The sequence below is a fragment of the Coffea arabica genome, chromosome 3e (genome assembly GCF_036785885.1).
Source record: "Coffea arabica cultivar ET-39 chromosome 3e, Coffea Arabica ET-39 HiFi, whole genome shotgun sequence".
NCBI classification, from domain to species: domain Eukaryota; kingdom Viridiplantae; phylum Streptophyta; class Magnoliopsida; order Gentianales; family Rubiaceae; genus Coffea; species Coffea arabica.
Window position 1 is genome coordinate 26871823 of NC_092315.1, and position 14536 is coordinate 26886358.

The 14536-nt window shown below is 41.5% G+C and overlaps 1 protein-coding gene across 1 annotated transcript; it reads right to left on the bottom strand.

Annotated features, from left to right (window-relative positions):
* Positions 1–219: 219 nt before the first annotated feature.
* Positions 220–2646, bottom strand: LOC140038466 (uncharacterized). Its single transcript, XM_072083827.1, has 3 exons — positions 2230–2646; positions 1063–1746; positions 220–867 (listed from the first exon to the last, which is right to left on the bottom strand). The coding sequence occupies exons 1-3, from the start codon at positions 2644–2646 to the stop codon at positions 220–222; spliced, it is 1749 nt and encodes a 582-aa protein (XP_071939928.1).
* Positions 2647–14536: the final 11890 nt, after the last annotated feature.

Below are 14536 nucleotides of genomic sequence, written 5' to 3' on the forward strand. Positions count from 1 at the left end.
ATGATTTCTCTCATGTCGACCAAAGGCAATCCCCTAGATTTACCGAAATTCTCTTCGAGAGGGAAGGAGATCACTGGTCCAATTCTTCATTGCTTCGACAGGCACCTCTGGAAATTCTGGGTCCTCCAACGACTCCATCTCAGAAGCAACCCCCACAAATAGCTTAGATAATCCAGCATCCACCTCCTCGATCGGGTCCATTTTAGATCTAATCACCTTTCATGGGTAAGAAAAAGTATAGTACAACGGTGGGATACTCATGATAAGTTGCTTCCCTTCCTTCTCCACCCTTTTGCTATTCATCATTTCTTTCTTATCCTTGGTAGTAGGTTGAAACCCTAATCCGAAGGTGTCCTTCTTTCCTTGAAACTCTATTGGTTCCAAAACTCCTTGTAGATTACGCCCGAGGCCCTTGCCTATCTCATATCCTCCTCGAATCATCTCTTTAGCCATCATAACACTGGTTTCAGGTAAATTCATTTCCACCATTACCTTGCCTTTAGATCCCCAACCTACTGAAACAATATTAGCCACATAGTGAGGAGAAGCCAGAGTTTTTCTATCACTTTCCTCTTCCAATGCAGGACTGACGATCATAGTGCAATCTTCCTCAACAAATATCATGATCAATTGGCCATTCACCACAAATCTCAACATCTGATGGAGTGAAGACGGTACAGCGCCTGAAGTATGAATCCAAGGCCGTCCGAGAAGAATATTATAAACACTCGAGAAGTCCATGACTTGGCACATAACTTGAAACTGGGCAGGTCCGATTTCCAGCACTAAATCCACTTCTCCCATTGATTCCCTTTTTGCGCCATCAAACCCTCTCACCACAGTGGCAGACGGCCGAAGTTTAGCTTCCTAAAATCCCAACTTAACCAAAGTGTTCCAAGGACAGATAGTAAGAGCAGATCCATTATCTATCAAGACTCTCGGCAATAACTTCCCATTACAACGGACTGAGATATACAACGCTTTGTTGTGTCCAATCCCCTCCGAAGTCAAATCTTCATCAAAAAAAGAAATTTGATTTGAAGCCAAAACATGCTCGACTACATGAGTGAATTTATCCACAGGAATGTTCTTAGGCACTTGAGCCTTAGTTAAGACCTTGAGTAAAGCCTCTCTGTGAAGTTTCGAGGTTAAGAGCAGATTCAATATGGAAATTTGAGCGGGCATCTTGTCCAATTGCTCGACTACCTTATACTCACTTTTCTTCAACATCTTAAGGAAATTGAATGCCTCTTCGTCAGTCACAGTTGGTTTTGTTGGAACGGCATTTTCTTTTGCTTTTGAGGATTCATTGACTGCGGGTTCCCCTATGATTCGTCCAGATCTAGTAATGGCATCCACTTCCTTTTTGAGCACTTTTTCTCCTCCAATTAATAGTGTAGGCTCGCTATAATTCCATGGGACCTCTTGTAGACTAAGAACAGGAGCTTGCTCAGGCAATTCAAGTACCACAAGCTCTGAAGGCTCACATTCAAAAGGTATCATTTCCAGAATAAACGGATCAGTATTTTCCTTGACTTCATAGGCTTCCTCCTCAAGTATGAATGGTTCTCCGATGACTCCCATTATCTCAGCTTCATCTACAATGAATTGTGTAGGTTCCTTGACCTCTTCATCTACAGTAATAACTCCCACAGTATCCTTGTACGTAGGAAGAGGATTTTTGCTAACATTTGGACCTTGTTCATCCCTCCTTCTCAGAACTATGTCTCCAGCCGCGATCATGTCCTGAATTTTATGCTTAAGTGCCTAACAATTGGCAATTGAATGTCCTGGGGCTCCCGAATGGTAAGCACAAAATGATTGAAGATCATAACCAATGGGAAATCATTTGGAATAGGTTTTAGGAGGTATTGTGCCAATTTTCCCAGCAGCTTTCAATTGCTCATATAATTGGTCAACGGGTCGACCTAGATTGGTGGAGGTTCGATATGGGGCTGGATTTTGGGTGTCACTGGTTTGTTGGTAGTGGTAATTTGGGTTGGGGCGTGGAATAGGTCTTGGGTTAAAAGCAGGGCGAGGTCTAATCTAAAAGTTAGGTGGAGCAATGTGAAATAATGTTGAGGGTGTATTCGAGTAATTTGGTCGAGGTCGGGGGTGGTTGATAGTGGTATTGTAAACAGGTCGAGGGCGTGGTTGGCATGGGTAACGGGGTGAGTAGGCGGGGTATTGTGGGTATCTAGGTTGGGAAGAAGAGCCTTGGTTCCAGACAAAGGAAGCTTCCTCGTCTTTCTTCTTGAATTGGGACTTCTTACTACTACTGCTCTGACTCTGCATAGCTTCCAACTGTGACTTTAAAGCTGAAACATTAACAATTTTCCCTGCTCTCATAAACTTATCATACTCTTCCAATTTATTGACAATCTCGGCAAAGGAACACCTAGTCATTTGAAAAATTTCCTCAAAATAGGGTGGGTCATGAGCTTTGATGAATGTACGAACAATGTCATCTTCAGTCATGGGAGGCTCCACCTTGGCGGCCAATTTGCTCCATCTCTTCGCATACGTCTTGTGGTCCTCAGATGGTTTTCTCTTAGTTCCCTCCAATGCGGTCCTTGTCGGAGCTCGCTCGCAATTGTATTCGTACTGCCTCATAAAAGCGGTTGACAAATCAAACCAAGATCTCATATCCTCAGGCTTCAAGTTGGAATACCAATGCCTTCTAGACTCTTAGGAAATAAGCGCACATGTAGATTCTCATCATCGATCGGCTTCCCTAGTTTGTTTACAAACATCCGAATGTGTGTCTTGGGATTGCCAGTTCCGTCGTACTTGCTAAATTTGGGTGCTTTGAAACCCTCTGGCAATTGCATATCTGGAAATAGGCACAGCTCGTTGCAGTCCAGACCTCCTTGCTTGCTCAAACCTTGGCTTTTCCTTATGAACTCATCAAACTGATCCAATCTCTTTAACAAATTCCTATCCACCGGCGTGGATGACTCCCCAGCTTCAGGTTTCCCTTGGGCGGCGGTACCTAGAGTGAATGGCTCAGCGGTGGAGTAATAATACGGTCCCTGAGGTTCGAATGGCAGGCGGATAACTTTGGGAAATTTGGGCATGAGAAGGGTTAATTTGGATGTTAGGTGCATAAATAGGTGGTGGGCCATGAGTGGGATAGGTAAATGCTTCTTCAGGTGGATTTATAACTTGTGAAGTAACAGAAGTTTGAGTATAAGGTAAGAGTATTGGTTGAGATTCAGATTGGCCAGGGGGTAAAGGTTCATGCTGTTCACCGCTAGCACCACCCGCGACCAATTGATCGATCACGCGCCGTTGTGCCATCATTTCGATGCTTAGCTCATTAAATCGGTTTAGAATTTCACTCAATTGAGCCCCCAAATTCCCCAAGTCCGTTGGTGATGTCGTTGCGGGCCTATCAGATGATTCTGGATGGGTACTCATGTTTACACTATCTCTTGAAACTCGACTACGCGATCGGGTGATAATGGGGCTTCTTCGAGTAGCTACATTTGCAATTACTACCTGAGAATGTAGGAAAACCCTTATTAGATGCCCATCTCGATTGACTGTTGTTTAAAAGAAGGAAAAAAAAAAGAAAAAGAAAAAGACAGGGGTTAGTAAAAATTAGAATAATTCGGATGCATGTCTTATTGGGAGCCCTTTTTGTGCCAAGGGTAGGCCTAGTATGATGCAACACCTTCAAAGTGGGACCCGTTTACTAAACCTGCTTTTGACCACCATTTTACACAAAAGAGAAGTCATTTCAAAATATCGAATTTTCATTCATAAACATCATTTACAACATCCACTGATCCTCTTTAACCTATCTAGTAAAGCATCCTTAGATTCTCTGGCATAAGGATTTCTCATATGTCCAACTTCATCGTACAGTTCTCCGCATTTCCTTTTCAATTCCCGATGTTTTTCTTGCATCTTTTCTATGACAGCCCCACCTTCTCCTAAGACGAACCAAAGGGTTCGGTGGACCGCCTGCCCAAGTCTCGCCGGGACTACGGAAACAAATCACACAAACCCTGCATAACGCGCGATAAAACCAAAGAAAACAAACAATCGGAGACCACCATGCCAAAATATAACTTACCAAACCATATGGTGAAATGGGACATCGATTAAACACTTCAATGAAAAGGAAGACGGAACCGAAAACGAAACGAAAAGTGGTCCACATCACAATCCGGCCGGATTCAAGGCAGTAGCGAAACCAAATTTTTTTTCAACTTCTCCTGCCAATCCGGCCAAGTATCCTGCCAAGAACTGGCCGTATATATGGCCGGATTCGGTGAACAGTTTCCCGCCAAAATTTTTCTTTTCTCAATCAAATCCCACACTCGTTTGAATCCCCAGTGGATACAAGTAAAGTTCATATAAACCCATCGAACATACATTCACCAACAAATACATGAGAGAGACATGAATAAACACTTTTAAACACACGTTGGAACTTTACAAGTCAAAGTGTGATACTAGATCAAAATACAATTAGGGTTTTTCTATTACAAAGGAGCTTAGCAAAAGAACATTTACACTAGCTCGACCCTTTCTTCCAAAAATCATGATTTCACAGTTTGCCCCTGTAAGGAAAACAAAGATAACGGGAAGGGAGTGAGCTTACGCTCAATGAGGTACCAAAATACTAGTAGTCAAGAATCATGGCATTTCATGTTTAATCAGTCAGATACACATACCAGATATAAAGTAAAGCAGTTAAACACAGTGATTCAAATAGGAAGGATACAGGTGGCTCTTAGGAGCCAAATTCCCATTGCAGTACCATATCTTGATCAAGTAGTAGTTGACACTCCGTCAACTTTCAAGTAAAGTAACTAGTTCAGTAGAGCACCACTTAACACCAAATTTCGTCCACCAAACATACCCCTTACCTGGCCCGAACACCTCAACCGGAACAGGAATGGTAATACTCGAGTATACCGGAAATCCAGAGTCTCCAATACCCATAGATTCCCCAGGAACAGGCATCCATGGATTGTCAATTTCCTCGACCAAGCCCTTGCTGGCTCGATTCAATTAACTCCCCATGAGGTTGAGCTCAGGTTTAACAGGAAGGTCGTTGGATACACTTCCAAACGACATTATAACAGGCGCAGGTAACTGATTCAAGCTCATAACAAGTACAAGTAACAGATTCCAGTTTATACAGTAAACAGTCACACAGGCCAAAGAACGAGTGTGATAAAGTACACTCTCGTTTAATTTAGAATAAACAGAGTTCATAGTCATTCATGTCATAGATTTCAAGTACAGATGACCCAATTAAGCAACAATTCAGGGAAGTGGTACACTCACCAGTTCAAGCAAAGATAACTTCACAAGTTTTCACCCAAAGTAGGGTTTTGATCACCGTGAAATCCTAAAAATAACAAGGTAAAACAATTGAGGTTTCCACATCCAAAATCTAGTAAACAAAATGTACAAGTGAGGCTCGACTATGAGTCATATGCCTATTCAAATGAACTACAAATGCAAAGAGATAAAATGTGACTTTTGAGTGAAAAGATAATAGTTGGTCCTAGGGACATGAACGACCTCAAAGCCCTTCACCTCTCCCCAAAACCCTACCTACAATGGTTCACCATTTCCAAATTTGAAGTGGAAAATGAAAGTAAGACCAGTTCTAGGAAAACAGAATTTTCCAGTTTTGCGCAACACTATTTGAAAAATCATATCTCAAGTTTTTTAAGTCCAAAATTGATAAAATTTATACCATTGGAAAATAGATTCAAAGATTTACAACTTTCCAGAAGACACTATGGTAAGATTCAAAACACAAGTCAGTCATATTTGAGCCTCAAGTTGTCGCTTCATCCAGCAAAAGACAGAACAGGTATGCAATTTCAGTTAACTTTGAAAAATCACAGATATTCATAGGAATCAAGAAAAATCATGAAATTTGGATGGTAGAAATTACTCTGAATCTAGTTTCAAACACAACAAACGGAACTCGATTCTGACTTTTCTACATTAAGATATAGTAGATTACCCAAGACTGCTCAAGGGTTCCTGCAGAAAAATTTTAACAGCACCTCCCTCTAAAATCTATATTTTTCCCTCCTACAAACAACCACCAATTTCATCTCAATTCCACATACAAATTACAAGTTGTGACAGCCCCACCTCCACCTAAGGCGAACCAGAGGGTTCGGCGGGTCGCCTGCCCAACTCTCGCCGGGACTCACTCACTCACTACGATCCTCAATTAATTTACAATATAAATCTCAAAAATTACATCAAATTCTTCAATAATTACATAAACGAGTATATCAAATTATACATACCACGAGTACCAGAAGTACCCTAGAAAAGCTGATAACTCTAACCACCATGACAAATATATACAACTTACTAGTCCACTTATAACTAGTACAAGTTCAACTTATCTAAACACCTTCCAGAGCGATCCCCGCGTCGGCCCCCTGCGAAGGAAAATAATAGAATGGGGTAAGCTATATGCTTAGTGAGTAACCAGGGGTAAAAATGTAGTTTTTACATGTCAACATTTGACCAGTAAGAGCAAAGCAAAAGCAGAAAAGTAACACTACATAGTAAGGATACGGGTGGCTCCCAAGCCAACTCTTTTGTCGAGTTTGATCATTGGTTGACCCTTAAGATCCTGAGCTACACAGCTCACTTCTCTTGCCCAAGTCACGAGCAATAAATGATCTAGTTCAAGCAATAAATGCTCTGGTTCAAGCAATAAATGCTCTAATTCAAGCAATAAATGCTCTCAAGCAATAAATGCTCTGGTTCAAGCAATAAATGCTCTGCAAATATTCACAAGCCATGAATGCTCTATAACAAATCATAAAAATCATATTTCACAGGTATTAATAGCAACTAATGAGGTTTAGATCGAGTGCGATAAAGTACACCCTCGTCTAAGTGCCCATTCATAGTAAACTCATTTTTGTATTGAGTTACACAGAAATCCTGATCACTCACCTAAAGAGCAAGTATAACGAGAGAAAGTACGGAAATGAATTCAAGCCGCCAGCTAGTGGGCCCCACCGGCTCCGTCTAGCCCGTCTTCGCCTGTAGCAGAAGGTTGAGCCATATCATCACACAAACAACTACTAAAGGATGCAAATTAAACAAAACGGCAAAATCGGCACATGCAAGTGCGGAAACGGCAAAATGGGCGCACACGCCCGCGCGGAACGGCAAACGGAAATGGCCAAATCTGCCTTTTCAAACCGGTTTGATCAAAAGTTAGGCTAGGAATGTCGGATCAAAGTGGGTAAGACACCGCTTCGAAGCTATGAGGAAGGGCTACAATTCTCATGAAGACACCTTAATCTAGATCTGAATGGAAGCAGGTCGAAATTATGGAAAACAGTACCAGAAATTTACGTGTTCGGGTGACGAACAGGGTTTGTTTGCTGGACCATAACTCACAGCTCACAAATCCAAATCAAGAAATTCCAAAGGCGTCGGAAAACTAGGACATAAGGCTATAACTTTCACGTTTGGATCAAAAGCTGAATCAATACAGAGCATGGAGAAAAATGGGTCCAAACATTCCTGTCAGAACTGTCCAAATTCGAAGGCAGTTCTGACAACTGATCTTGTCTTAGTCATAACTGGAGCTACGGGACTCGGATTTGGATGAAATTTATACCGTTTCGAAGCTGAAACCAAGATCTATATTTCTTATGAAGGCATAAAAAACCGAATCAGAAGCATTCCCAGTCAAATTAACCAATTACAGAAGCAATTATCGAGTTCGGGTAGAAACAGGGCAGCAGGGGTATTTCCATCTTTTCTCAAGCTACGCTACTCCGATTGACCTGAAATTTTGTAGGCACCTCTAAAATATCATTCCCTACAACTTTCATGTTTTAATACAAGGCCAATTCGGCCTCTATCATGGTGCAATAAAACCGGACAGAATGAAGAACCAAGAAACCCTAATTTTCCAGATTTCTTCCAAAACAGAAATTGCTTGCAATTTACCACTTTTTCTACCTTCTAGCTTCCTTAAATATCATTTCCAATCATCATACATGACCACATAATTATATTCATATGAAAACAGAAAAATCCCAATTAAATATAAAACTTCATCAAATTCAACCAAAATCATGAAATAACACCTAATTTCATCTCTTTAACTCACATAAGTCACTAATTAAACATTAGTGAGAAGAAATAAAGGTCCCTTAGCTACTCACCTTATCAACCAAAGAAAGAGGACAACTTAGCACCTTAAGCTTCCAAATCACTTCACTAATCACCTCACAATCACTAAACTAGGGGTTTATATGGAGAAGATTCAAGATTAATCGGTTGGTTTGGTGAATTGAGCAAGATTGGAGACCAAAATTGTGGAGAGCTTTCTTTCCTTTTTGCTTGAAAAAGTCGGCCAAGAAGAAGAAGAAAAATGGTGAATTTTTGGTAAATTTTGATATTAATTTGGTAAAGGCATGAATAGTAGTCAAATGGCAAGACTAAATCTTATGGTGACACTTGTCACCCTATTGAATGCATGTATATCCCTTTGTTTCCTCTCACACTAATCCATAGCAACCTTTAATTATCTCTTAGCACCTGGTAAATTAAACCTGGTATCCAAAACTTAACCTAATTGGCCGAATTTTACCGAACTTTCCGCACTAGTGGGTCCCACGTCCGGTATACGCTCTTAATTTCTCAAGAACTAACCAATACTAGAAAAATCATCTAAAAACTATATTTGCTCATAAAAATTATCTGGGAAATTTTTCTAATAAAGAAAATGTAGAAAAGACGAGCGATCAATAAAATAAACCCTAGAAACTTAGAAAATTTTGGGTTCTCGCACTTATTCTTTTCGGGGCGTAACAAACTCCCCCTCTTAAAAGAATTTCGTCCTCGAAATTCATACCTTTGGTGTCCCTGATCGGCCTAGAAATGTTTCCCCTCGTCCCTGATTTATTTCCTCCCCTCGACTTCTGAGGGCACTGAGCAACTAGGTGTTCATTGCTACCACATCGGAAACATCGCCGATTTTTCTCTTTCTTCCAACAGGTATCTTCCGTATGGTTAGTGGCCCCACAAACATCACATACTCTTCTGGTTCCCAACATTGATTCCCCATGTGAGACACCACTTTGGGGCCCTTTTCCTGCCAGATCTTCCTTTGTTTTACCTTGATTCGGAGTCCCCACTGGTCGTGTACCACCGACTTCCTTACTTCTCTTACTAGGTGGCTCGCTTCTCGAGCTTTGTCCACCAGTGTAGGTATAGGTGTCAGATGGTGTCCTTTTCTTGTCACGGAAAGCTTTCACTTGACTCCTTGTCGTCTCTATTCGCTGTGCCTTTTCCAGGGTCTGGCTGAATGTATCCAACTGGGCAGCCACCAGTGCCTCTTGTATTTCCACGTTTAACCCCTGGACAAATCGACGAATTCTCTTTCAGTCTGTTAGTACTAACTCTGGAGCAAAACGGGAGAGTTTGGTAAATTGTGTCTCGTACTCGGCCACACTTAACGGCCCTTGACGCAGGCAGATAAAGTCCTCTTCCCGCTTTTCTTGAACAATCGGTGGCAAATACTTCTCATTAACTCACGGGTGAAATTGACCCAAGTCCAGGGGGTCTGTTCTCATTCCCACTTAGCCTTTATTACATTCCACCAAGCACTGGCTGGTCCCTCAAATTGGAAGACAGCAAAAGATACCTGCCGTTCCTCTGAATACCCGAGCGCAGCGAATATATCCATCATGCGGTCCATCCATCTCTCAGCTAAGTCAGGGCTAGGTTCACCTATGAATTTCGGGGGTGCAAATTTTTGGAACCGTTCGAGGGCACGGTCCACTCCCTCGTGATTGCCCGAATTATTTACAGGGTTTCCGGTATTATTCCCATGACCCTGACCCTATTGGTCCACCATTCGTGCCAGCAAATCTGTCATCCGTTGTATGGCTGTAGCTACTTGGTTATCAGCTTGGTTGTTCAAAATTTCATTTTCTACCCTTTCGGGTTCTGGTCTCCGTCCCCGACCTTTTCCTCAGCCTCGGCTTCGTTCCCTACCTCCATCGCGGCCACCGTCTTCCATTTGTTTTGAAAACTTTACCATATAAAACACAATATAAAGCACACTAAATGCATATACAGGTTTATGCCAAAGATATGCACAAATTAGCCAAAATGCAGTTAGTACCAAAACACTAAACATATCGATTTCAAAACAATTCAACAAGACAACAAAGTAATTCAAGTCAACGGCCCTAACGCAACTCTCCTGCGGAGCCCACCTAATCCACCAGCACTGCCCCGGCGGCCCTAGGGTGCAAACCTAAAGAATAGGTCCAAATAGTTAACTGCAACATTAAGTAAGAACCAAGTCGATCCACACTGGGACTGGCCATCTCCAAGTGCAATCAACTCAATCCCCATTTTGCCTTATGGAAAAATTTACAAATGTCCAATATCAAAAGCCTAGCATTCAATATTTACCTTAATAACCAAATACCCCACAGTCCGGCATCCTAAACTTCAAGCCTAGGATACACTACAGAGATCTGAAACCTAACCTCTGATACCAACTGTGACAGTCCCACCTCCCCCTAAGGCGAACCAGAGGGTTCGGCGGGTCGCCTACCCAGCTCTCGACGGGACTCACTCACTCACTACGATCCTCAATTAATTTACAATATAAATCTCAAAAATTACATCAAATTCTTCAATAATTACATAAACGAGTATATCAAGTTATACATACCACGAGTACCAGAAGTACCCTAGAAAAGCTGATAACTCTAACCACCATGACAAATATATACAACTTACTAGTCCACTTATAACTAGTACAAGTTCAACTTATCTAAACACCTTCCCGAGCGATCCCCGCGTCGGCCCCTGCTAAGGAAAACAATAGAATGGGGTAAGCTATATGCTTAGTGAGTAACCAGGGGTAAAAATGTAGTTTTTACATGTCAACATTTGACCGGTAAGAGCAAAACAAAAGCAGAAAAGTAACACTACATAGTAAGGATACGGGTGGCTCCCAAGCCAACTCTTTTGTCGAGTTTGATCACTGGTTGACCCTTAAGATCCTGAGCTACACAGCTCACTTCTCTTGCCCAAGTCACGAGCAATAAATGCTCTAGTTCAAGCAATAAATGCTCTGGTTCAAGCAATAAATGCTCTAATTCAAGCAATAAATGCTCTGGTTCAAGCAATAAATGCTCTAATTCAAGCAATAAATGCTCTCAAGCAATAAATGCTCTGGTTCAAGCAATAAATGCTCTGTAAATATTCACAAGCCATGAATGCTCTATAACAAATCATAAAAATCATATTTCACAGGTATTAATAGCAACTAATGAGGTTTAGATCGAGTGCGATAAAGTACACCCTCGCCTAAGTGCCCATTCATAGTAAACTCATTTTTGTATTGAGTTACACAGAAATCCTGATCACTCACCTAAAGAGCAAGTATAACGAGAGAAAGTACGGAAATGAATTCAAGTCGCCAGCTAGTGGGCCCCACCGGCTCCGTCTAGCCCGCCTTCGCCTGTAGCAGAAGGTTGAGCCATATCATCACACAAACAACTACTAAAGGATGCAAATTAAATAAAACGGCAAAATCGGCACATGCAAGTGCGGAAACGGCAAAATGGGCGCACACGCCCGCGCGGAACGGCAAACGAAAATGGCCAAATCTGCCTTCTCAAACCGGTTTGATCAAAAGTTAGGCTAGGAATGTCGGATCAAAGTGGGTAAGACACCGCTTCGAAGCTATGAGGAAGGGCTACAATTCTCATGAAGACACCTTAATCTAGATCTGAATGGAAGCAGGTCGAAATTATGGAAAACAGTACCAGAAATTTACGTGTTCGGGTGACGAACAGGGTTTGTTTGCTGGACCATAACTCACAGCTCACAAATCCAAATCAAGAAATTCCAAAGGCGTCGGAAAACTAGGACATAAGGCTATAACTTTCACGTTTGGATCAAAAGCTGAATCAATACAGAGCATGGAGAAAAATGGGTCCAAACATTCCTGTCAGAACTGTCCAAATTCGAAGGCAGTTCTGACAACTGATCTTGTCTTAGTCATAACTGGAGCTACGGGACTCGGATTTGGATGAAATTTATACCGTTTCGAAGCTGAAACCAAGATCTATATTTATTATGAAGGTATAAAAAACCGAATCAGAAGCATTCCCAGTCAAATTAACCAATTACAGAAGCATTCCCAGTCAAATTACCAAGTTCGGGTAGAAACAGGGCAGCAGGGGTATTTCCATCTTTTCTCAAGCTACGCTACTCCGATTGACCTGAAATTTTGTTGGCACCTCTAAAATATCATTCCCTCCAACTTTCATGTTTTAAGCCAAGGCCAATTCGGCCTCTAACATGGTGCAATAAAACCGGACAGAATGAAGAACCAAGAAACCCTAATTTTCCAGATTTCTTCCAAAACAGAAATTGCTTGCAATTTACCACTTTTTCTACCTTCTAGCTTCCTTAAATATCATTTCCAATCATCATACATGACCACATAATCATATTCATATGAAAACAGAAAAATCCCAATTAAATATAAAACTTCATCAAATTCAACCAAAATCATGAAATAACACCTAATTTCATCTCTTTAACTCACATAAGTCACTAATTAAACATTAGTGAGAAGAAATAAAGGTCCCTTAGCTACTCACCTTATCAACCAAAGAAAGAGGGCAACTTAGCACCTTAAGCTTCCAAATCACTTCACTAATCACCTCACAATCACTAAACTACCTGATTTCAAGTTGGGTCCTCAAGGGATTTTAAGGTATAGGAACCGAGTAGTGGTAGCCAATGATGAAAACCTGAAAAGGGAAATTTTGGAGGAAGCCCATCGATCAAACTACACGATCCATCCTGGGAGTAAAAAGATGTACCAAGACTTACGACGGTTGTACTGGTGGGATAAGATGAAGAGGGAGATTGCTCAATATATCCAAACCTGTCTGATTTGCCAGCAAGTCAAGGCTGAACACCAAAAACCCTCTGGACTGTTACAACCTCTTGAGATACCCGAATGGAAGTGGGAAAATATCACGATGGACTTTGTTTCTGGACTGCCAAGAACTCAAAAAGGACATGATGCCATTTGGGTGATCGTTGATCAGTTGATCAAATCGGCCCATTTCTTACCTGTGAATGTGAAGGATTCCATGGATAAGCTGGCTCGGTTGTACCTGAATGAAATTGTGAGGTTACATGGGGTCCTAGTGAGTATAGTTTCAGACCGAGATCCTCGTTTCTATCGAGGTTTTGGCAAAAGTTTCAGGAGCATTTGGGGAGCAAAATCAACCTTAGTACCACCTATCACCCCCAGACGGATGGACAGTCAGAGCGAACAATTCAAACCCTCGAGGATATGTTACGGACTTGTATTCTGGATTTTGGGGGTAATTGGGATCAACACATGACTTTGGTAGAGTTCGCCTACAATAACAGTTTCCATTCATCCATTCAAATGGCACCATATGAAGCTCTCTACGGACGGAAGTGTCGTTCGCCCATTTATTGGGATGAAGTAGGGGAAAAGAAAGTTCTAGATCCAACAACCATTCCTTGGTTGGAGGATGCACAAGAAAAGGTTAAATTGATCCGTCAAAGACTCCAAACAGCTCAAAGCCGACAAAAGAGCTACGCAGATAACCGAAGGAAATATTTGGAGTTCGAAGTTGGAGACCGTGTTTTCCTTAAGATCACGCCACTACGAAGCGTCACTGCGGGTAAAGGAAAGAAACTTCAACCACGGTTCGTGGGGCCTTATACAATTCTTCAACGAGTGGGGAAAGTAGCGTACCGACTTGAGTTGCCGCCAAGTTTATCTCGAATTCATGACGTTTTCCATGTTTCGATGTTGAAGAAGTACTATCCTGATCCAACCCACATTGTGTGACCAGAGGAGATTGAGATAGATAAGGCACTCACCTACGAAGAGAGACCCGTACAATTACTCGATCGAAGGATTAAGGAACTGAGGAATAAGCAAATTCCATTAGTGAAGGTTTTGTGGAGGAATCATGGAGTAGAAGAGGCAACTTGGGAGATGGAGGAAGAGATGCAAAAGAAATACCCTGAGCTATTTAATAACCCAGGTGAGCAATTTCGAGGGTGAAATTCTTTAAGGGGGAGAGGGTGTGAGAACCCAGAAAAAAAATTTAGGTATTATTTTATTCCTGTGCACCCGTTTTCTTTTATTTTCTTTCTTATATTACTTTTATCAACATTTTATCAGTAAATATAGTTTTAAAATCATTTTTCTAGTATAAGGTAATTCGTGAGAAATTAGGAACGTATTTTGGACGTGGGACCCGCTAGTGCATTAAGTGAGAGAAATTCGGCCAATTAGGTTAAATTTTGCGTAAAGGGATTTAATTACCAGGTGTTAGGAGATAGTTGGAGGTTACCTAGATGGATTAACAATGAGGACACAAGAGATGACTTCTAGCAACAACAAGGTGCCAAATGTCCAATTGTGGTTAGTGTAAACTTACCTAACTTTTGGCCTAACTTTTTTTAACTTTACTAAAAGTTT

Coding starts and splice junctions, on each gene's coding strand:
- LOC140038466 (XM_072083827.1), bottom strand. CDS start 2,646: ATGAGATCTTGGTTTGATTTGTCAACCGCTTTTATGAGGCAGTACGAA. Junction 1,747..2,229: donor AAGACGAGGAAGCTTCCTTT/GTCTGGAACCAA, acceptor CATAAAATTCAG/GACATGATCGCGGCTGGAGA. Junction 868..1,062: donor CTGTGGATAAATTCACTCAT/GTAGTCGAGCAT, acceptor TTGGGATTTTAG/GAAGCTAAACTTCGGCCGTC.